The 22,698-nt window shown below is 39.3% G+C and overlaps 1 protein-coding gene and 1 long non-coding RNA gene across 13 annotated transcripts in view; one reads left to right on the top strand and one right to left on the bottom strand.

The window, feature by feature from the left end:
* The first annotated feature begins 348 nt into the window (after positions 1–348).
* AVL9 (AVL9 cell migration associated) overlaps positions 349–22,698 on the top strand; it is an 82,937-nt gene continuing 60,587 nt past the window's right edge. For 9 of the 12 annotated variants that reach the window (XM_077856266.1, XM_077856264.1, XM_077856265.1 and 6 more), the window contains exons 1-3: positions 357–636; positions 19,425–19,545; positions 21,022–21,107. In XM_077856266.1, coding sequence (XP_077712392.1) covers positions 544–636; positions 19,425–19,545; positions 21,022–21,107 — 300 coding nt within the window. In that variant the 5' untranslated portion in view covers positions 357–543. Of the gene's footprint in view, positions 637–19,424; positions 19,546–21,021; positions 21,108–22,698 lie in introns of all 12 variants that reach the window. The other 3 variants (XM_077856268.1, XM_077856270.1, XM_077856267.1) reach the window with 2 other exon arrangements.
* On the bottom strand, positions 6,375–15,015 carry LOC144288617 (uncharacterized). Its single transcript, XR_013356577.1, has 2 exons — positions 14,961–15,015; positions 6,375–6,881 (listed from the first exon to the last, which is right to left on the bottom strand). It is a non-coding gene; the product is annotated as an uncharacterized LOC144288617 (long non-coding RNA).

Raw genomic sequence — 22,698 nt, 5'->3', positions numbered from 1 at the left:
TGGCATGAAGCCTGCTTCTCCCTCTGCCTGTGTCTTTGCCTAAATAAATAAAAATAAATAAATAAATAGATAGATAGATAAGTAAACAAATAAATAAATCTTTAAGAGGGCAAAAGAGGAGGAAGCGCCTTAAGGAAGCACCCGAGTGGCAGGGGAGAGAGGCGCCCGTGGCCCCGGCCCCGCCCCCAGCCCGGTGCCCAGGCCCCGCCCCCCGGCCCAGGCCCCGCCCCCGGCCCAGGCCCCGCCCCGTCAGGTTCCCTCCGGGTCCTGCCCCGCCCCGCCCCGCCTCGCCGGCGGCGGCCGCCGCATCAGGTGACAGCCCGGAAGCAGCGGAAGCGGATGAGGGAAGCGCGGCCGCGGCCCTGGCGGGCGGCGCGGAGCTGCGGGAGCGTCGGCCTCCTCCCGGCCCCCTGCGCGGCCCTCATGCGGCGCCCGCGCTGACACCTGAGATCCGCCGCTCGCCGTCCTCCCGGGGGCCGCGGGGTCGCCCGGCCCGCCTCCCTTGGCGGTTGGAGTCGGCTTGCGGGCCCGCGGCGGCCGCCCATGGAGAAGGCCGGGCGGGGAGGCGATGGCGCCCCCCGGGGGCCCGTACTGCACATCGTGGTGGTCGGCTTTCATCACAAGAAGGGCTGCCAGGTGAGGAAGGGGCGCGAACCCGCCGCCCCCGGCCGTTCGTGCGGTCGCCAGCGGCGCGGCCCTGAGCGCCCTGGGCCCCCGTGAACTTCGCACCTGCCCCTCGCGCTCGCCGCACCTGAAGCCCCTCCGCCCTCCCCCCTCCCCCCGACATTCCCTTCTTTCTCCTGCGCCTGAAATTGTGCTTTGAGCAGCAGAGCAGCTCTGTTGGTATGTTGGGGTTGGCAGGTGTTTAGGGTTTTTGGAGGAGCGGGAGGAAGGGATCGGAGGTCAGCCCCGCTCAGTTGCTCATTCATCTCTGCCTCCCTTGACTTTCTGCAATGTCCACCTGTAACGGGAGCCTTTAGAAAGATTCAGCACTCGGACTGCGTTTTCATCAACATAACGAGCTCAGTGGGCTCCGCACAAATGCCTCGGGTTGGTGGAAGCCCAGGCGGCGTCGTGGGAAAATCAACTTCCTTTGTTTATCTTTGGAAGCCCTAGAATCCGTCGTGTTTGGGTGCTGTATGGACTCCTCCTCCCCCCCCTCCCCCCCATTGGGCCTCGCTTTTGCTATTTGGTCTTGTCTAGATCTTACCTTTTGGTGAGAAACTGACCTTTCCAGTTGAGTTGCGATGAGAGAAAGCGTTATTTTACCGGGCAAAGGAGTGTGCAAACACAAAGTCATTTTTATCACGTTTCTCCACCGAAATAGTGAATGGGAACAATGGAACGATGGCAATAATGTGTATTGGAGGCAAGGGAACAAAATGGAAACAGAATTTTTTCATGAGCCCAAACACTGGAAGGCAGTGATGTCATAATGTGCTAGTGAGCAGGAAATTGAAACGCTCGAGGTGTTAAAAAATGCTGACTGCCACTACTAGGTAATGTAGCGTTTTGTTTCTTGTGTTTGATAGAAAATGTAACGTTTTAGAAGATTTTTACTGGCGAAATTTAAATTCTGTAGTGGGGGGTGTGAAATCCCTGGGTAGCTCAGCGGTTGAGCATCTGCCTTTGGCCCAGGGCGTGATCTCAGGGTCTGAGGATCGAGTCCCGCTTTGGGCTCCTTGCATGGGACCTGCTTCTCCCTCTGCCTGTGTCTCTGCCTCTCTCTGTGTGTCTCTCATGAATAAATAAATAAAAATATTCAAAAAAATAAATTCTTTAGAGGATGATAACTGGAAAGTGGGGTGAAAAGATGGTCGTATTTGTATGTGTTCTAAGACTGCTTAACTTTATAATTTATTTTTTTAAGATCTATTTATTTATGGAGACACACAGAGAGAGAGGCAGAGACACAGGCAGAGGGAGAAGCAGGCTCCATGCAGGGAGCCCAATGTGGGACTCGATCCCGAGTCTCCAGGATCATGCCCTGGGCCGAAGGTGGTGCTAAACCACTGAGCCACCCGGGCTGCCCTAAGACTGCTTAACTTTAAAGTATGGTACTCTGTTCCTTGTCTCTCAGTAGAAAATGGCATAGACACTGAGGAGGAAGTGGTGTTATTCAGTGTGATATTAAAAAAAAATTCGGGATCCCTGGGTGGCGCAGCGGTTTGGCGCCTGCCTTTGGCCCAGGGCGCGATCCTGGAGACTCGGGATCGAATCCCACATCGGGCTCCCGGTGCATGGAGCCTGCTTCTCCCTCTGCCTGTGTCTCTGCCTCTCTCTCTCTCTCTGTGACTATCATAAATAAAAAAAAAAAAAAAAAAAAAAAAAAAAATTCCAAGCAGCAGCAGAATATGTTTATCAGACATAGTCCTATGTTTAGAAGTAAGAAGGTGGATATTCAAATATCTCTACCATGGCATGCAAACACCATGTTTGTTAGATTTTTAATATTCTTAAGATTTTAATTCCAGTGTAATTAACATAGTGTCATATTAGTTTCAGGTGTTCAATACAGTGATTCAACAGCTCTCTACATTTCTCAGTGCTCATCACCATAGGTATACTCTTATTTCCCTTCACCTATTTCACCTATTCCCTCCCCCATCTTTCTGGTAGCCACCAGTTCTCTGTAGTTAAGAATCTGGTTTGTTTTTTGTTTGTTGGTTGGTTTGGTTTGTCTCTTTTTTTTTCCCCCTTGTTTTGTTTCTTAAAGATTTTTAGTACTTTAAAACTTCACGTCTTTGGTCTTATCACTTTATAACTCACTTTGGATATGGGTGAAGTAACTGAAACTTGGAGGAAGTAAATTGATCTGGCTGAGGTCACACAGCAAAACAGTCCTGGAGTCAGATGTAGAATTGCTTCTGGCATCATATGTGTTCATTCTGCTGAGCCATGTGGCATTTAGGAGTCTTTTAAGATAAAGCAGTAGGAGCCCACTTCCAAACCAAACTGAGGGGGACTTTTAAAAACAAGAAGGTAATATCGGTAGGAGAGAGAATAAAATCTTTTAATTTTTGCTGCCATCTAAATTCAAGATTAATTATGTTTTATACCAGTCTTATTGTCAAAAATAATACCATTTATATTTTCAGAAAGGAAAAATGATTTAGGAAACTAATATTGCTTCGAGATTAAAGAAAGCTGAATAGATTGTAAGATGAAGGAAGCACTTTGGGCTGAAATAGCACACTGGGTGGGTGCCATGGCATTTCACTGGATTTGTTAGGCCTTTGGTTTCAGCATTGAGGTAAAGGCTGCTTGTTTTGTTAAATAAACACTGTGCTAGGAATTAGGAGACCTGGATGACATCGTGGCCTTACAGCTCCCATGACCTCCAGCAAGTCCAAACTGCATAATTTTCTGTATCTCCTTTTCCTCTACCAGATTTCTTCATGGGAATTTTAGACCTGGCAAGGGTCCCTAGAATTCATTCTACTCCCATCTCCCTTAAATTTACGGATAAGTAAACAAACCCAAAAAGCTTAAGTAACTTAAAAACACTTAGTTTGGTGCTATCAGAAAAAACAAGAACTGGACAATAGTTAAAGCAATAAAGACATTTTTTTCAGAAAAGCTATTGTAATAGGGGAAGAGAGAGCTCAGTGTAGAACTGGGCTCAACTCTGAATACAAGGAGAAGGAGACATTGATGGCCAAAGAGCAGAGTGAGGGATCAACGGATGGGAAATTACTATATTGAGGTAAAGGGGATTTCTGGCTAAACCCAGCTAACAGAATTCCTGCTAAAATTAGATAAGGCTGACAAGAACGAGGAAGCCCAAAAAGTCAATTCCTGGTTGAGAAGAGAGTTCCAAGAAGCCTAACGAAATTTTGATTAAGGAGAGACTTTGTCAGCACTAACACTGAAACCCAGATATGCCTAGTCTTTGTAACCTACCATATCTCTTATAATAGCGCTTTTAGCTTGTAGGCCCTTAGTAGAAAGAGAAAACACATGCCTTGGGGTTTTTTTGTTTTTGTAACCCACATGATGTTTCACAGAGACTGAGGGCAATTATTTTTGACTAAATTAACTTGCTGAGTAGTGTCTGTTCATCTGGGTTGCTGATAGAATGAAGAAAATATAGAGGATCCTGCCACAGTGCATTGAAAGATGAGAACTCTAGTATAGGTTCTTTTTTTTTTTTCTTTATAGTTTTTTAATTCCAGTATAGTTAATAAATACAGTTGTTTGTTTCAGGTATATAATATAGTGAAATCCCCATCACCTGTTTCACCCACCCACCTCCACTTTGGTAACCATCAGTTTGTTCTCTACTTAAGAGTCTGTTTCTTGGTTTGTCTCTCTTCCCCTCCCCCCCCTTTGTTTTGTTTCTTAAATTCCACATGTGAGTGAAATCATACGGTATTTGTCTTATTCTGATTTATTTCATTTACCATTATATACTCCAGCTCCGTCCATGTTTTGCAAATGGCAAGATTTAATTCTTTTTTATGGCTGAATAATATTCCATTGTATTTTCTTCATTCATCAATGCTGCTTCCATAATTTGACTATTGCAATGCTGCAACAGACATAGGCATACATATAACCTTTAAAATTAGTGTTTTTGTAATCTTTGGGTAAATACCCAGTAATGTGATTACTGAATCATATGGTAGTTCTATTTTTAATTTTTTGAGGAAGCTCCATACTATTTTCCACAGTGGCTGTATCAGTTTGCAGTCCCAATAGATTATTTTATTACTGCTGACTAAAAAGAAAGCAGCTTTTAAAAATTACACTTACCTCTCATAGCAGAAAATTAAGACATAAGAACCTGGTTTTGCAAATCAAACAAGAATTTGCTTATATCTAGTCAAAGAATGCACAGTGAATAAAAAGGTGATTTTTAGATTTAGAATATTGAGTATTCTCTGGCTTTTGCAAGAGTCAAACATTTGATTTTACTAGAACTTTTACTATTTTTCAGAGAAAAATTTTGGCTTACTAGTAATCTGTTAATTTTCTGTTCTCTCTTTAATGAAGGTTTGTTGGGTAGATGACAGCATGATTTGTGGACTCTAAAGAGAGTTAAGCTTGGATGAGTGGATAATCTGAAAAACCTTCATTGAAAACCCTCTGTGGTAGGGCACCTGGGTGGCTCAGTGGGTGAGCATCTGCTTTTGGCTCAGGGCATGATCCCAGGGTCCTGGGATGGAGTCCCACATCAGGCTCCCCGCAGGGAGCCTGTGTTTCCTTCTGCCTTTGTCTCTGCCTCTCTCTCTGTGTCTCTCATGAATAGATGAATAAAATCATTAAAAAAAAGAAAACCCTCTGTGGTATATCCAGGTTGGGTGTAGGGAATGGTAACACAGCCAGTCCACTTAGACAACAGAGCAAATGAGTGAAAAACTCTCCTACTGAGTTGGCTGACAAAACTGACAGGTCAGTTCAGTCAAAAACAATGAAACTTTTGCCAGAGACCTGATTTGTCCAATGGATTATAATAGTATTGGAAAAGATAGGAAACTAGTTCAACTATAGTTTTTCATTTTTTGGTTGCCCTACGTTTTCTTGTCTTAATTTTTGTAAAATAACAACAGATTTTGCCAGATGGAAGAGTATTATAAAAAAGTGTACTAAAATTTCCTATATATATTCTCTTTTTTTTTTTTTTTTTTTTTAAGATTTTATTTATCTATTTATGAGAGACCCAGAGAGAAAGAGACACGCAGAGATACAGGCAGAGGGAGAAGCAGGCTCCTGGAGGGGAGCCCAATGCGGTACTTGATCCCAGGACCTGGGGATCATGCCCTGAGCCAAAGGTGGGTGCTCAACCACTGAGCCACCCACGTGTCCCAATGTTATATTGGTTCTTTTTTTTTTTCTTCTTTCTTTTTTTTTTTTTTTTTTTTATGATAGTCACAGAGAGAGAAAGAGAGAGAGGCAGAGACACAGGCAGAGGGAGAAGCAGGCTCCATGCACCGGGAGCCCGACGTGGGATTCGATCCCGGGTCTCCAGGATCGCGCCCTGGGCCGAAGGCAGGCGCCAAACCGCTGCGCCACCCAGGGATCCCTGTTATATTAGTTCTTAAGGATGTTCCTCGCTTCTCCAAATCAGTGTCGTTTAAAAAAATTTTTTTAAGTTCAATTTTTTGGTAATCTCTACACCAAATATGGGGCTTGTAACTCACAACCCTGAGAGCAAGAGTCACATGCTCTTATAACTGAGCCAGCCAGATGCCCCTCAGTGTCTTTTTAGATGTCCTACAACACTGCTTCCTTAACCCTTCAAAATCCAATTGTTTTGGAGAATGAGTGTATTACATGAATTAATGTTCTAGAGATTGATGTAATCAGCATATCAAGTGTTTCGTAGTCTGTAATTACATAAGATTTCCCCCAGGATGGATTAATCAGCCACCTTATTCAACAGTTTAAGATTTTACTTCCAGGTGTAAAGGATTAAAAGTGCATGGCTCATTGAATTGTGTTTCTAACTTCAGATTATTTTAGGCTGTGTTAAAAGTGCTTTGTTAAATCGCTCTTCTAAGTATTCAAAATGCTGTGGTCTTGTTGATCACTTCTTTCCATGTCCTGAGATTATTCATAGTGAAAATTCCCATACTTGGTTGTATTTTGTAATTTTTAGATTGAAGTGGACTGAAGTAAAACTTTTGTTTAAAAATAATGCTTTTCAGCAGTCTGCTGGGGTAATAAATATGATAACTTTACATTGAAGGATGTACCAAATCTTTGTAGACTCTTCTGTTATAAAGGTGCTCAATAGGGAATCAGGTAGTTTCATGTGGACCACAGGGTTAAAGCGATCTTCTAATACAGCTGTGTTGAAGATACCCAAACTAGACATAGAATATGACCATTCATCTTGTTTCCTGCATTTCTTCCACCTTTGAGGTCTTCAAATGTATCTTAAATGAAAAATTATTTAAATTAAAATGAACATCTGACTTTATCACTTGATCATTTTTTTCCCCTAGATTTGTGGGAGTGAATTCTTCTGTAGCTTAACAGGTTAGTTTCTAGTGATGATCATTCTGGTTTATGGATAAACCAGACATTTAGATCATTTTAAGTGAAAGTACTACCATGACATTTAACAATAGTTTTGAAATATTTATCCATTACAACTCTTTTCCTGATTTTTTTTTTTAATTTAGCATTTGGCAAAGGACTTCTTCTTCCTTAAAAACTCACCTGCAATACCTGGAGGGAATTATAAGAGTACAAAAACTCTTTGATGTGATGTATTTTATGTACAACCTTATCTCTAGTAGTTTGCTTGTTATAGATTATGTGTTCCAGACTTTTGTTCCTTATTTATGGCAATAAATGTGTAACTATATTTGTCAGATTAGCATGATTTTTGGCAAAATAATCAAATGAATATCAGACTGTTTGGTTCTTTCATAAATAGATTGGAACTTTTTTTTTTTGAGAGGAAGGGGAAAGACTGACGGAGAAGGAGAGAGAATCTCAAGCAGACTCCACACTAAGTGTGGAGCCTAATGTGGGGCTTGATCCCATTACCCTTAGATCATGACTTGAGCCAAAATTAAGAGTTGGATGCTTAGCTGACTGAGCTACAGAGGTGCCCCAGATTGAAACTTTTTTAAACACTGAAATTAATAGGGAATCATTATTTTCCAAAGTGATGTCATAAAAAGTTGGAAGGATGCCTGGGTGGCTCAGCGGTTGAGTGTTTGCCTTCTACTCAGGGCGTGATCCCAGGTCTAGGGATCGAGTTCCACATCAGACTCCCTGCAGGGAGCCTGCTTCTCACCCTGCCTATGTCTCTGCTCTCTCTCTCATGAATAAGTAAATAAATAAAATCTTTTTTAAAAAATTGGAATTATTACTTGATTTTTTTTTCTACTAATGTTCTGATAGTTTGTAGTTTTGTATACATAGCTGGCAGTTTATAAATCTTGAATAAACTGGTTTTGCCAGGCTATACTTCTTTAAAAAATAGAATTATGAAAAAACTAGAAATCGTGTTTACATTAGTTCCAAGGTGAATAAGGCAACTGAAGCAGTGAAGAGAAAATGACATTTCCTCTTGGTTTGGGTGGGCTGATCATGGGAAAAGCTCCATGAGTAACAGAATGTTGCATTGCAGATTCAAGGCTGGATTGAGAAAATGAGGGACAGGGTTGGTTTATGTTAGGGTGATAGTGCCAAGACCTGACCCATTGAGGTCTTGGTAACAGATGACTTGTAGTTTGGCACCTGCTGTTACTGGAATCCTTTGATGACCATGCTGAAACATTGGAATATTGTTTGTGATTCTTGTTGGAATAGAATCCCTTTGGAACAAAAAGAACAACCTTTTGGGGAGTTAGAGGTTAGGGAAGAATAATATCTAAAGATTTTTTTTTTAACTGCTCAGAGAAACTGTCCTGAAACAAGATTGCATTTTTTAGCCCTCCACTGACACTTTGATTTCTTGAATTTGAATGGTTTGGTGGAGGGTTTTTTTCTGATTTTTAGCCATGCTTTTTATATACTGAAGTGATGAAAATCTCTGACTTCGCAGGGCTGGAACCTTAACAGAGCAGTAGAATAGTTTTCTTTTTAAAAAGATTTTATTTAGGGCAGCCCCGGTGGCGCAGCGGTTTAGCGCCACCTGCAGCCCAGGGAGTGATCCTGGAGACCCTGGATCGAGTCCCACATCAGACTCTCTGTATGATGCCTGCTTCTCCCTCTGCTTGTGCCTCTGCTTCTCTCTCCGTGTCTCTCATTAATAAATAAATAAAATCTTTTTATTTTATTTTATTTATTTTATTTATTTTTAAAGATTTTATTTATTTATTCATGGAGACAGAGAGAGGCAGAGACACAGGCAGAGGGAGAAGCAGGCTCCATGCAGGGAGCCTGATGTGGAACTTGATCCCAGATCCCGGGATCATACCCTGATCCAAAGGCAGACGCTCAACTGCTGAGCCACCCAGGCGTCCCAGTAGAATAGTTTTCTTTTAGGCCTTGGCATCACAGCTAAGCAGGATGGGTGTCAACCTGTGTAATGGAAGTTTGGAAATATGTTGAAGATTCTTTTGTCTTATTATTCCCCCCCTTCCCCCGGTAACTAGAAAGAGCCTAATAGTGCCTGATTTTTTTTTTCAGTTTAAGTTTTTGATTCCCTAGTAAAATGCCTATGTTTCATGAGTAACCTTCTCCCTCATGGTATTACGTGATTCACATCTTTTACAGAGCATGGATTTTGCTAGATAAGGGAAGTCTGCAAAAGGGCTATGGTTCACTGGGAATGGGTACAAGAGGAGGATAAAGACAGGAAGAGGAGTCTGTACTTAATTTTGAGAAAGACTGGCCCTATTAAGTTCTTTGGTTAGATACCATCAGGTTAAAACCTTGGTTTGTTCCCAGAATATTTTTAGAGGATGTTATTTAAATTGATATTTTGGGCAATATTTAAATCATTCCAGTTGTTTTTAAAAAATGCATGTCTTTTCAGAAATAACATATACTCACTAGTAAAAAAGTAAAAAAATATAGAGAAGAAAAAAACTTACACTTAAAATTCTGTATCCTAAAGAAATCTGTTTCTAAGGCCTTGATGACTACCACTCCAGTTCTCTTTTTTTTTTTTTTTTTTACAAATATATGTAACTTTTCCCAAAGACATTATATCGTTTTATGGTTTGCCTTTTTATGTAACTGCCGTTGATATCTTTCCATATTAATAAATATTGAATTATGGCATTTTAAAATAGCTAAATAGTATTTTGTGGAAACAGTTCATTGTTCTCCTTTTTAGACACTTTAGGTGTGGTACTCCAATTTTTTGCTATTTTGTGTAGTGCTATGAAGAACATCCTTGTGGCAAAATTATTGCTCCTTTTATCTAAGTATGGAGATTTAATTTTAAGCTATCATTTTTCTTAAAATTTTATTTAAATTCAATTAATTAACATAGAAGTATTATTGGTTTCAGAGGTAGAGGTCAGTGATTCATCAGTCTTATATAACACCCAGTGCTTATTACATCACATGCCCTCCTTAATGTCTGTCACCCATTTGCCCCATCCCTCCACCCCCTTCCCTTCCAGAGACCCTCAGTTTGTTTCCTATGATTAAGTCTCTTATGGTTTGTCTCCCTCTCTGGATTAGTCTTATTTTTTCCTCTCTTCCCCTATGATCCTCCGTTTTGTTTCTTAAATTCCACATATGAGTGAGATCATATGATAATTGTCTTTCTCTGATTGACTTATTTCGCTTAGCATAATATCATCTAATTCCATCCACGCCATTGTAAATGGAAGATTTCATTTTTTAATGGCTGAGTAATATTCCATTGTGTGTGTGTGTGTGTGTGTGTATACCACGTCTTTATCCATTCATCTGTCAGTGGACACCTGCGCTCTTTAGCTATTGCGGACATTACTGTTATAAACATTGGAGTGCAGGTGCCCCTTCAGATCACTACGTTTGTATCTTTGGGGTAAATACCCAATAGTGCAATTGCTGGGTTGTAGGGTGGCTCTGTTTTTCAACTTTTTGAGGAACCTCCATACTGTTTTCCAGAGTTAAACCATCTTTTTTTTTCCCATGGAGATCTTGGTAAAACAGATTTTGAAGCAGAACATGCTGAACAAAATTTAAGTTAGTCTGGATGACTCTGGCTTCCTAACAAATGTCGTTTGTCCTGTGGCATTCTCAGTTTATTTTAACATAGAGTTTTTCACACATGCCTTCTGACTCAGCTGGGCCTTTTTTTTTTTTTTTTTTAAGATTTTATTTGTTTATTCATGAGAGACACAGAGAGAGGCAGAGACACAGGCAGAGGGAGAAGCAGGCTCCACGCAGGGAGCCCGATGTGGGACTCCATCCCAGGACCCCGGGATCATGCCCTGGGCCGAAGGCAGGTACTAAACTGCTGAACCACCTGGGGATCCCTCAGGTGGGATCTCTTTTGATAAGAGAGGGAGATGACAGAGCAATTAGCAGGCACTTTCAGTGTTGACCCAAACACGACGTTGCAGTATTCAGCTTCTCCTCCTTGCTTTCTTATTTTATTTTAATTTTTTTTATTTTTTAAAGATTTTTATTTATTCATGAGAGACACAGAGAAGGAGAGACATAGGCAGAGGGAGAGGCAGGCTCCCGCAGGGAGCCCGATGTGGGACTCTATCTGGGGGGCCCAAGATCATGCCCTGAGCAGAAGGCAGATGCTCAATAACTGAGCCACCCAGGTGTCCTACTTTTTTTCTTAGACTAGGAGACCACATCTTCTACATATATTAGAACTGTGTATGAAATAAAATTACTTAGTCATAGGTTTTAAAGAAGACCTAAAGCCTTCTTGAAATATTATCAGGGGCTTTATGATAGCTGGTTAGGCTGATAGATGCTTTTCTAGCTTATTTCTGGTTCTTGACAGTGGTCTAGGTAATTGTCAGTCTGACTTCTGGATAAACCATATTTGGGTTAGATTTCAAATACAGCATTCTGCACTTAAATTTTCTTCAATTGATGCTCATCATCACGATATGTATTAACTATATACGAAGAAATGACAGGAGGGTTGTTAATGAAACCTGTTCCTGCCCCCATGGCTTTCATGGGTGATATTAGTAATTTGTTAGACTTTGATAGGGATAGTGCACTACCAGAAATTCCAATATTTTTTACTATGTAAGAGTTTAAAGTGTTAAAAAATAAAATTATATATAAAACATTGCTAAGGTAGAGTCCATTAAGATAAATTGATTTAAATCTTTTGTTAGGAAGTTTCTAATGAAATTTTTTTCCTGCAAGAAAAGTTTTTTTTTTTTTTAAGAAAACAGTTTTTGAAGCTGTGATATCATCTTCATATATATTTTCAATAACCTACAGATAAACAATGTTCTATTTATATCTTCTGATCCAAATGACCTGTCTTGGGGCACCCGAGTGGCTCAGTCCATTAAGCGACTGACTCAGTTTTGGCTGAGATCATGATTGAGCCGACCTTGGGCTCCAGGCTCAGCACAAAGTCGGCTTAAGACACTCTCCCCTTCTTCCTCCACCCCTCTCCCCGCGCTCACTTGCCCATGCTCTCTCTCTCTCTCTCTAAAATAAATATCTTAAAAAAAAAAAAAAAAGACCAGTTTCTGTCATTCTGCCATGTTTGATGCAAATCCTTGTCCTGTCTCTTCCATTGTAGAGGGACTCTGTATAGTATTCCTAATATACCTTTGTACTTTCAGCTCTGACAGATTCTCTTTTACCACTCTCTCCTTGAATAACAGCAAAGCATATCTGGTAATCAAGATACCCAAGTTTTAGTTTGACCCTAATGGTTATTAGATGTTTAATCTGGGGCAAGTTGCCTAATGTTTATGGACTTCAGTTTCTTTATCTGTAAAATAAGGGTTTTAAAAATAGACGATTGCAAAGATTCCCCTTCACTTAACATTATTAGAAGATGAAATCAACAAACATTTGCTAAATACCCGTCATTAGAGCCTACATTCAGAAACATACCCTTCAATTCAACAGGCAAAACTAGTGTTTGTTGTTAGCAGTCTGAACAGAGGAACTTTCTTGGATGATGATAATTCTGTGTTTTGATGGAATGGTTGCTTTTAGTGGTATAAATCATCAAAACCAATGAACTCTGTACACTTAAGGTCTTTGCATTTTATACTTTCTAATAACACCTCAAATCTAAATAATTTAAAAGTGTTTTTTAGGCTTGGGTCAGTCCATAGAGCATGCAGCTGTTGATCCTGGGGTTGTGAGTTTGAGCCCCATGTTGGTGTAGAGATTACATAAAAATTAAATCTTTTTTTTTTTTAAAGGTTTTTTTTTAAGTCACCTTGTAAAAAATCACAAAGTTCTGGATCCTTCAATACTTTTGAAAGGGCTGTTTCAAAAACTATTAGTTATATGATTTTCTACATTTAAACTTCTATTTGTGCAGAGCTAGGACTTAATAATTCTCCATTTGTAATCTTTCAGTTTTGAGCCTTAAAAGTTTATAATTGAGAAAAAAATAATAGATCAGAGAAACAATGGCTCAGTCATTTTTTTTAATGTCCTATCTTCATGTGTTAAATAAGCATGGTAGCTTTGGAGACATAAAAGCTACAGTTCAGTACAAAAACCCAGACATCTCTTGGATGCTAATATAAGTTATATGCTGAAAGCATCAATTTCCATGAAGTACAGTGATTTTCTCCACTCTTTGTAAACAAGTTGTAGCAAAGACTCTAAATTCCATAAAGTAGACCCTAAGTATAATTCCTGCCTTCGTGAACAATTTAAACTGCTAATAAGAGCTTATACCAGTATAAGGCTTAGTCACCATGCAATTTATCATTGCAGTTCTATGAAGGTATTATTAGCAATAATAATAGCTGCCATTTATGGAATGTTTGCTGTATACTGTGTTAGATGTGTTATCCCATTTATTCCTCTCATTATACCAAGGTTTTATTAACTTTCTTTTATAGATAAGGAAATAGAAGTTTAGAAGTATTTTATTTTCTTAAGGGGTAATTTATCAACAATAAAGTACACACAATCTAGGGGTGCAGCATTATTGATTTTTACGTACATGCACATTGGTGTAACCACCATCCAGATCAAGAGACAATTCCAGCACTTCAGAAGATCTGTGCAGGCGCCCTCTCCTGAGTATTACTTGCCTGAGGGTTACCACTGTTCTGACCCTATGTCATAGATTTGTGTCCCTCCTGTCTGACTTGTTTCACTTAGTGTTATGTCTGAAATTGTTCCATCTTATTGTGTCAGTTTCTGTATGATATTTGTATGCCATCCTTGACCTCCTGTTAAAGTACATGAGAGTTGTTCCCAGTTTGGGAATATTACAAATAGGACAAATAACAATTTACTTTAAAATTTAAGTGGCTGGGATGCCTGGGTGGTTCAGTGGTTGGGCATCTGCCTTCGGCTCGGGGTGATCCTGGAGTCCCGGGATGGAGTCCCACTTTAGGCTCCCTGCATGGGGCCTGCTTCTCTCTCTGCCACTCTGTGTGTCTCTCATGAATGAATAAATAAAATCTTAAAAAAAAAAAAAATGTAATTGGCTCTTTTTTTAAATTATCAGGTTGGTTTGAGTTTATGAAAGTTAGGGTTTTTTCCATGTAGCACATTGGTGCTATACGACTAAACTGTTTATTTTACTTGGAACCTAGAATAGTATAGGAGTTTTAGATTTGTGTAACGTAGAAGATCCTAGAAAGTCCAATACATTTAAGATCCTTCAAACTGTTTTTAAGAATTCATAATTAGTAAACATGTTTGAAGTTATCTTTACCTAGCATTACATAAAGTAGCATTACAAAACTAATCTGATATTACTGGAAATAAATAGCACTTTATTTCTCTGAAACAAATCAAACTCATTGACTCCATATCTATATTTTTTAAGTTCATTTATTTAAGTAATTTCTACACCCAACATGAGGCTCAAAATCACAAACCTGAGATCAAGAGTCACGTGCTCTTCTAAGCCAGCCAGGAACCCCTAAAAAAATTCTGTATTTAAAATACACATCATCTGTTTTCTTGTTCACAATCCAAGTACCTCATCTATTTTTCTTCTGTTTTGTTTACAATCTTGAGGGTTGGTTTTTTTGTTTTGTTTTGTTTTGTTTGTTTTTAATACTTATCCTGCCATGAATTCATAGGGAATGGGTTTCAGCATCTCAGACTCCTTTCCATTGGATCTCACAAAGTGTGCTTCTCTGGGTGGAGCAGGCTGGCAGTTCAGTAGATCCCAGTAGATCCCTTTCTCTTTGGCTTCCATCTTTTTCTGATCATTTTCCTTCACGTGCTTCAGGAAGCTATCTAGGCTCTTTCGGTACTTAATATGCCCAGTACATAGGGGCGCCTGGGTGACTCCACTGGTTAAGGATCTAACTTTTAATTTTTGGCTCTGGGTCAGAGTCGTGAGTTCAAGCCTTGTATTGGGCTCCATGCTAGGTGTGGAGCCTACTTTAAAAAAAAATATGCTCAATACTTACATTAATTGTCTTGGCAAGAATCTTGCCCTTGTTTGTTTACAATGCCAACAGCATGCTGGGTAACACTGTAGACTCTTCAGTTTTGCCATGGTAACATTTGTGGGGCATTCTGTTTTGAACAGTGCCCAATCTCCTCATGTCTACAACATCACCTTTCTTGTAGATTTGCATGTATGTGGCCAAAGGAACAACTCCATGTTTTTTCTTTTTAAGATTTTATTTTTTTATTCATGAGAGAGAAAGAGAGGCAGAGACACAGGCAGAGGGATAAGCAGGCTCCCTGCAGGGAGCCCTGTGTGGGACTTGATCCCGGGTCTCCAGGATCAAGTCCTGGGCCAAAGGCAGACGCCCAACCGCTGAGCCACCCAGGCATCCCTAAAATTTCTTTCGTTTTTTCTTTAAAGATTTTATAGTTCTTTAATTCTAGAAAAAAATAGAACTGGCAGCTTTTATTCACTTAAATATATAAAAGCACATGTTTTAAACTAAGATAACTTGTTTAATTTTTGTTTTGTTTGTTTCTATTTAATTTTAAAAACAGTAAAACTTGGTTTTAATTGGTAGGTCTCAGTAGTACCATTGCACCTTTACAGTATACACTTTATTTTTCTGGGCGTTTCCTGCAGTCATGAAACTATAAAATAATGTATCATGCCGAGGTAGAGGAGTGTTAAGCACAGTCTGTTTCAGAAATAGCTGACTAGGGGATTCCTGGGTGGCGCAGCGGTTTGGCGCCTGCCTTTGGCCCAGGGCACGCGATCCTGGAGACCCGGGATCAAATCCCACGTCGGGCTCCCGGTGCGTGGAGCCTGCTTCTCCCTCTGCCTGCGTCTCTGCCTCTCTCTCTCTCCTCTCTGTGCATTCTCATGAATAAATAAATAAAATCTTTAAAAAAAAAAAAAAAAGAAATAGCTGACAAGTATAGTCATTTGTCAACTTTTTAAGAAACTAAAAGGGTAGAGTGCCAGTTCTCTTGTAGTGTTGACTTTTACAAATTTGGCAGAGCAAACATAACTTCAAGAAGACATGTCTTCTACATCCAGTGTTTTCTTTAAAGAGAAAAACATGATAAAACCTTGACTTTGCTGCCTAAAATGTTTTAACTGTAAAGAGAACACCCATCCTTCTGAGTGAAGGGTAGGTGGAATCCACAAGGTGCCTAGAAAGGAGCAGAGGCGGAGCAGCTGACTCAGCATCTCTAGGAAGTGTACCTCGTATGCCATCAGATCTGTGAGGACTACGGATGTGTTTAATTTGGTGCTGTTTGGCTTGGTGGCTTCTATTAGTTGTATGGTTCTCTGACAATGGAATGGATGGATATTTCCTTATTAAAAGGCAAACAAAGGGTACTTTTGAAGTATTCAGAGTTCACACCAGGGTACTGTGTTACTGTTTTGTTGTTTTTTCAGCCTTTTGTTTCTGAGGACCACATAAATGCAATCTGACTAGAGGATTCTTTTCTTTTCCCCTCCCTCCCTTCCTCTCCCTCCTTTGCTCCATGCCCATTGTGGAGCTTGAACTCAGGACCCTGAGATTGGGTCACATGTTCTACTGACTGAGCCAGCCAGATGACTCTAGGGGACACTTTATATCCTACCTGCCTTGCTTTATCAGTATATGCAAATCTAACATTCTTTTTCACAGCTGTGTAGAACTGATGCAAAATTTATGTGATTGCTCTTCGGATGAATATTTAGATTTCCAGTTTTGAATATGTCTCCATTACCTCTTTGTCAGATCCTACAGTTCCTCCACACAATATGTGAAACCTCCATATAGAAAAGATACAGAGAGAAGAAAAAGATACAGAGAAATAGAAATGTGAAATGTAATTTGAGATTATCTATGTTCAGCCTTCAGTTAATTGAACTTAAGTGACTGCTGAGAGAAAAGTTTTACTCTGTCCATAACCCAAACCTTTTAAAAATCCTTTCAAACTGAAAACATTGGTTGTTTTGAAGGTAGGGGCTGGAAGATGAGTGGGTAGCCAAGGTGGTAGTGTCAAGGGTGAGAGGGAATCTTCTTAGTGTATAGTCCTTTTTTGTATTTTTATTTATTTTTCAAAAATTTTAAAAGATTTTATTTACTCATGGGAGACAGAGAGGCATAGATATAGGCAGAGGGAGAAGCAGGCTCCATGCAGGAAGCCCAATGCAGGACCCAATCCTGGGACTCCAGGATCACACCCTGAGCCAAAGGCAGACACCCAACTGCTGAGCCACCCAGGTGTCCCTTTTTGGCATTTTTGAAGATTTTAAATATGGAACTAGGTCAGCTATTTAAACAATCACTTTTAAAGCCCTTTTATAACTCTCATGACTCAAGCGGTATCTTGATTCATTCCATTGAGGTGTGAGAAGATGAGCCATCATATCTTTCCACATTAAAGATAGTCTGTAAAAGTGATTCTTAGTCCTATATTCCTTTTTTTTTTTTTTTTTTTAAGATTTTATTTATTTATTCATGATAGTCACACAGAGAGAGACAGAGAGGCAGAGACACAAGTAGAGGGAGAAGCAGGCTCCATGCAGGGAGCCTGACGTGGGATTCGATCCCGGGTCTCCAGGATCACGCCCCGGGCCAAAGGCAGGCGCCAAACCGCTGCGCCACCCAGGGATCCCTTAGTCCTATATTCCAACATTAGTGTATACAGTTAACCCTTGAACAATGTGGGGATTAGAGATGCCATGTATAACTTTTGACTCCCCCAAAATTTAACCACTTATAGCCTGTTAATTGGAAGCCTCACTGATAGCATGAACAGTTGAATAATACATATTTTGGATGCTATATGTATTATACACCATATTCTTAAAGTAAGCTAGAGAAAAAAAATGTTAAGAAAATAATACACAAGTGAAAATAAAATACTGTACTGTACGAAGATTTGCTTATGTGTGGACCTATGTGATTGAAAACCACGTGCAGGTGCAACTGTGTATTACTACTAATGCAGTATAAATTCCTACATAAATGTATTTTGAAAGAAAATTAAATCACCTAAAACTTCTAAGTCAATATAACAAGTCCCATCCACTTAATTCTTCCTTCCTCTCCAAAAGTCTCATTGAAATAACAAAAAGAAAATAGAAACAGAGAAAATGCTGATAAATTTGGGGAATACCAGAAACTGAAAGTTTATACTAAAAACTTTGTTATTTCTATACAACACAGTAGTGTTGGAGAAATTTCATTAAACTTTCACTAATCAGTTCTCAGTATTGGAAAAAAAGGTAACCTGAAAAGTTGATTAATGCTGGCCCATTAAGTCCTCTTACCAACGCCATACTAAAAACGTAGCTCAAAGCTACAAATATTGTGAGCAAGGGAGCCAGTTGATGGGGAGGCAAACCTAAATCTTGGCTCAAACTTCTCAGGCTTCTATGTTGGGCCTCCTCTTCTCAATTTAGTAGGATATTGGCATTTCTCAGGGCTTCATTGCTTCAATTACCATCTATTTGATGATAGTTCCCAAATGTAAATCTGCAGTCCAGTCACTGTCACTACTACCCCCATCCTTTTATGCACATTAAAATCTAAAAACTTTTAAATCAGAAAGGGGAAGAGACATGAATCTTTCCTCCTTTTTATTCCTTATATCTTTTCCCTCTTCTGTATAGTAGGTTTGCTAATAATGCCAAATGGTATCAGTAAGTGTGGCTAATCCTTACATCATTCATTCCGAATTTAAAAGTATTTGGGTGGGGGAGGGGTGCCTGGGTAGCTTAGTCAGTTGAGCAACAAACAGACTTGATATCGGCTCAGGTCATGATCTCGGAGTTACGAGATCCAGCCCTACATTGGCTCTCTGTTAAGTGTGGAGTCGGCTTGAGATTCTCTCTCTCCTTCTGCCTCCCACCCCCTGACATGTGTGCACGCTCTCTCTTTCTCGCTCTCTCTCAAATAAATCCTTAATTTTTTTATTTTTATTTTTATTTTATTATTATTATTTTTTGCCCCGGCACCTCAGTAGCTCAGTCAGTTAAGCTGCAGACTTGAGACATAGGCGCAGGTCATGATCCCATGGGTTGTGAGATAGAGCCCTGTGTCCTGCTCCACACTCAGCAGGGAGTGTGCCTTAGAGTTTCTTCCTTTGCCTCTCCCTCCACTTGTGTACTCTCTCAGGTGCTCGCTCGCTCTCTCCCTCTCTCTCAAATAAATAAACCTTTTTTTTTTTTTTTTTTTTTTTTAATCTTAAAAAATAAAAAATGGGGCAGCCCCAGTGGCCCACTGGTTTGCGCCACCTTCAGCCCAGGGTGTGATCCTGGAGACCGGGGATCGAGTCCTGCGTCAGGCTCCCTGCTCAGCCTGCTTTTCTCTCTCAATCTCTCTCTCTCTCTCTGTCATGAATAAATAAATAAAATCTTTAAAAAAATAAAAAATAAAAATAAAATTTAAAAAAAATGTATTTTTGCCTATCAGGATAAAATGTTCCCTTTGAGCTAACATTCCTTACTATTTTAGGTTGAATTCTCTTACCCGCCCCTGATTCCAGGAGATGGACATGACAGCCACACTTTACCTGAAGAATGGAAGTATTTGCCCTTCCTTGCCTTACCAGATGGCGCACACAACTACCAGGAAGGTATGTAAACAATGGAGCAATTAGTAGGTGCCTTTTTTTTTTTTTTTTTTTTAATTTACCAAGACAGATTCTAAGTGTTTTGATAAATATAAGGCCTTTGGCTTCTTGTGACTATTCATAAAATATTTAAATGCTTGTTTGGAGATGACTAGTCATGCACTAAAGATATCCAGAGGAGTGCTGGGCTTACGCTGGTAATGTTAGTGAATGTTGGTCACTCCTTTGCCAGGATCCCCGGCCAGAGTAAGTGCTTGGCCAGATTAGGACATCTGCTGCTAGTAGCAGTTCCTGCATTTACACCTCAGACTCCTCTCAGAGGGAAACTAAAGGGTTATGGGGCTCTAGATGCAAACTTACTAAGTTAGTACTCCAGTGTCCATGTGGGATTGCTTCTCTGCCCCTGGAGCCACTGCTATTGAGTGCTCTGCCTAAAAGCTTACTGTAAGGGGTGACTGGCTGGCTCAGTTGGTGGAGCATGTGACACTCGATCTTGAGGCTGTGAATTCAAGCCCCATGTTCAGTGTAGATATTACTTAAAGATACAATCTTAAAAATGTTCGTGTATAAAAAGACCATGTTAATACCCTCAGAGAAAGCAATGCTGTGAAGTTATACTGAGTCTCCTATGACACTGTGAGTGCTTTGACTGGCTTAACAAAGGACATGTTTTACCATGGCATTATGGGCTCTACCAAAACACCAGATTAAACTTAATTACCTCTTTTCCTTCTACTTAATAATTTTCATATGAAATGAAGCAAATGTTACCATGCAGTTTAATGTAAAACTTACATTGTTTTTAACCTTGCAAATCTTTTCTTCCTAACTCTTTTATTATGAAAGCTTTTAAACATATAGAAAAGTTGAAAGAATAGTATAGTGAATAATTCCACAGTTTTTCTTTATATTTATGTATATGTACAGTTTTGCCTTTATTATATGAAAGTAACACTATGTTGCAGACATTGTAACAGTTTACCTCCAAATACTTTGGCATGCACTCCTAAGAATAAGATCATTTTTCAGGATAATTTACAGTACCATTATCACAGCTAAGAGATTTAACAGTAATTCAATAATATCTAATATCTATGTTCAAATTTCCCCACTTATTCCAAGAATTTCTTGGATCTATCCAAGATTCATGTGTTGCCTCTTGTTTGTATGATTCTCTACTTTCCTTTAATCTGGAATAGATAACGTATTTTCAGAGATAAATTATTGTAGTTTCAATTTTAACCTGTTATAATTCACCTTTTGAGAATGTGCATTAATGAATGTACATGGTAAGAGGGATTCTAAGTGAGAGGGATTCTAAGAAACCAATGGTTGTGATGCTAGAGGTAGTATGACATGGATTCCTTGTTACATCATCTCTTTGGCTGTAATTAACTGTATTGTAATAACTTCAGTTTACATTACTTATTAATAAAGGTAATTCACTTTGGTAATTACATTTTTCTGTCTATCTCTTAGATACTGTGTTTTTTCACTTGCCACCCAGAAATGGAAACGGAGCCACAGTATATGGTATCTCCTGCTACCGACAAATTGAAGCCAAGGTATGGTAGTTACAATGAACAACAACAACAAAAACACTGATGCTATTTTAGATTTTTATAAACAACTTGAAATTGTTTTCCCTATAGTACCAGCTCATTCACATGAATATTTTTGTAAATTGACATGGGTGACTAATTACCATAAAATATTTTGTGCGTTGTTTTTGTATAGTGATACCTAAATTGTCCATTTGTCTTCAAAATACTGTATTTAAACTTTATAGTTTAATTTTCTTTTTCTAGTGTTTGGTATGTAATTTACAAAAATGAAATGATAATGTGTGTTCTTTAAGCAGCTGTTTAGAATTAATGGAAAGTACTTGTAGTAGCTTTGAAAGACTTGCATTTATCTTAATTATCTACAACTAAGATTTTGTTAATTCTTAAATTACCTGCCTGCATTACTATAATAGCTCTAATTAATAGATTCACGTAAGCCAAGATGCGTAGCTTCCCCTTCTATGGTTGCTTCTGAGCAGCACCGGTTTGTGTGTGTGTGTATGTGTGTGTTTGTGTGTTTTGTTTTAATGAAGATACTCTGTGAGTAAAAAATCTCTTGCATTCATGACATCATTAATACTCTAAAGTAGTGAGTGTTCTGCAACTTCAGCTGCACATTGGCGTCACCTGGAGAGCTTTAAATTCTAGAGATGAGTAGATCCCAACCCCAGAAATTTTGATTTAATATCCTCGTTATCAGAAGGTTTTTTTTTTTTTTAAAGATTTTATTTATTTTTTCATGAGTGACTGAGAGAGAGGCAGAGGCATAGGCAGAGGGAGAAGCAGGTTCCATGCAGGGAGCCCGATGTGGATGGGCCTCGATCCTGGAACTCCGGGATCACACTCTAAGCTGAAGGCAAACACTCAACCACTGAGCCACTGAGGCATCCCAGTTATCAGGTGTTTCAAAAGCTTCTTGGGTGATTCCAATATGTAGTCCAGATTGGAAACACTGCTCTAAAACAGTGATTTTTTTTTTTTTTTAATGGGAATTACTTGGAGACTTTCTTTTTAATCCACACCTGGCATTTCCTTCTGACTTGAATTAGAATCTCTGGTAATAGAGGCTAGGCAATTATAAGTTTTAAGAGCCTCCTCAGATGAATGATTAACTTAGTAAATCTTTCAGAATTTTCTTATCTTTTTATAATGACCATTTCAGATGAGATCTGGCGCATTCAGGGTGGTATGGCCATAGACTATAATGACCATTTCAAACATGCAGATAAATTTTTACAATTGTACGATGAACACCAATGTACCCATTGTCTAGATTCAACAATTGTTGATGTTCTACAACATTTACTTTGTGTGTGTCTGTATTTTTCCCTGAACCATTTCAAAATAAATTGCAGGTGCAAACTCCACCATACCCAAAGTAGTTAACTACTGTGAAACAGCCCTTTGTGCATAGGGCCTGGAATATAGGACACACCTTGTAAATATTTGCAAAATGAATAACTGAATTTAAAGATAAAGATAAACCTGAGAGTAAGAGATATCCTGGTAGCTTTGTGCATTTGATTGCTTCATATACTGTTACCCTTAACAGTATGTTTCTATGAGATGAACTGAGTTGCCCCCCGCCCCT

This window comes from Canis aureus, chromosome 18 (assembly GCF_053574225.1).
Source record: "Canis aureus isolate CA01 chromosome 18, VMU_Caureus_v.1.0, whole genome shotgun sequence".
Taxonomy (NCBI): Eukaryota; Metazoa; Chordata; class Mammalia; order Carnivora; family Canidae; genus Canis; species Canis aureus.
This window is presented reverse-complemented; position numbering and strand designations above follow the sequence as displayed.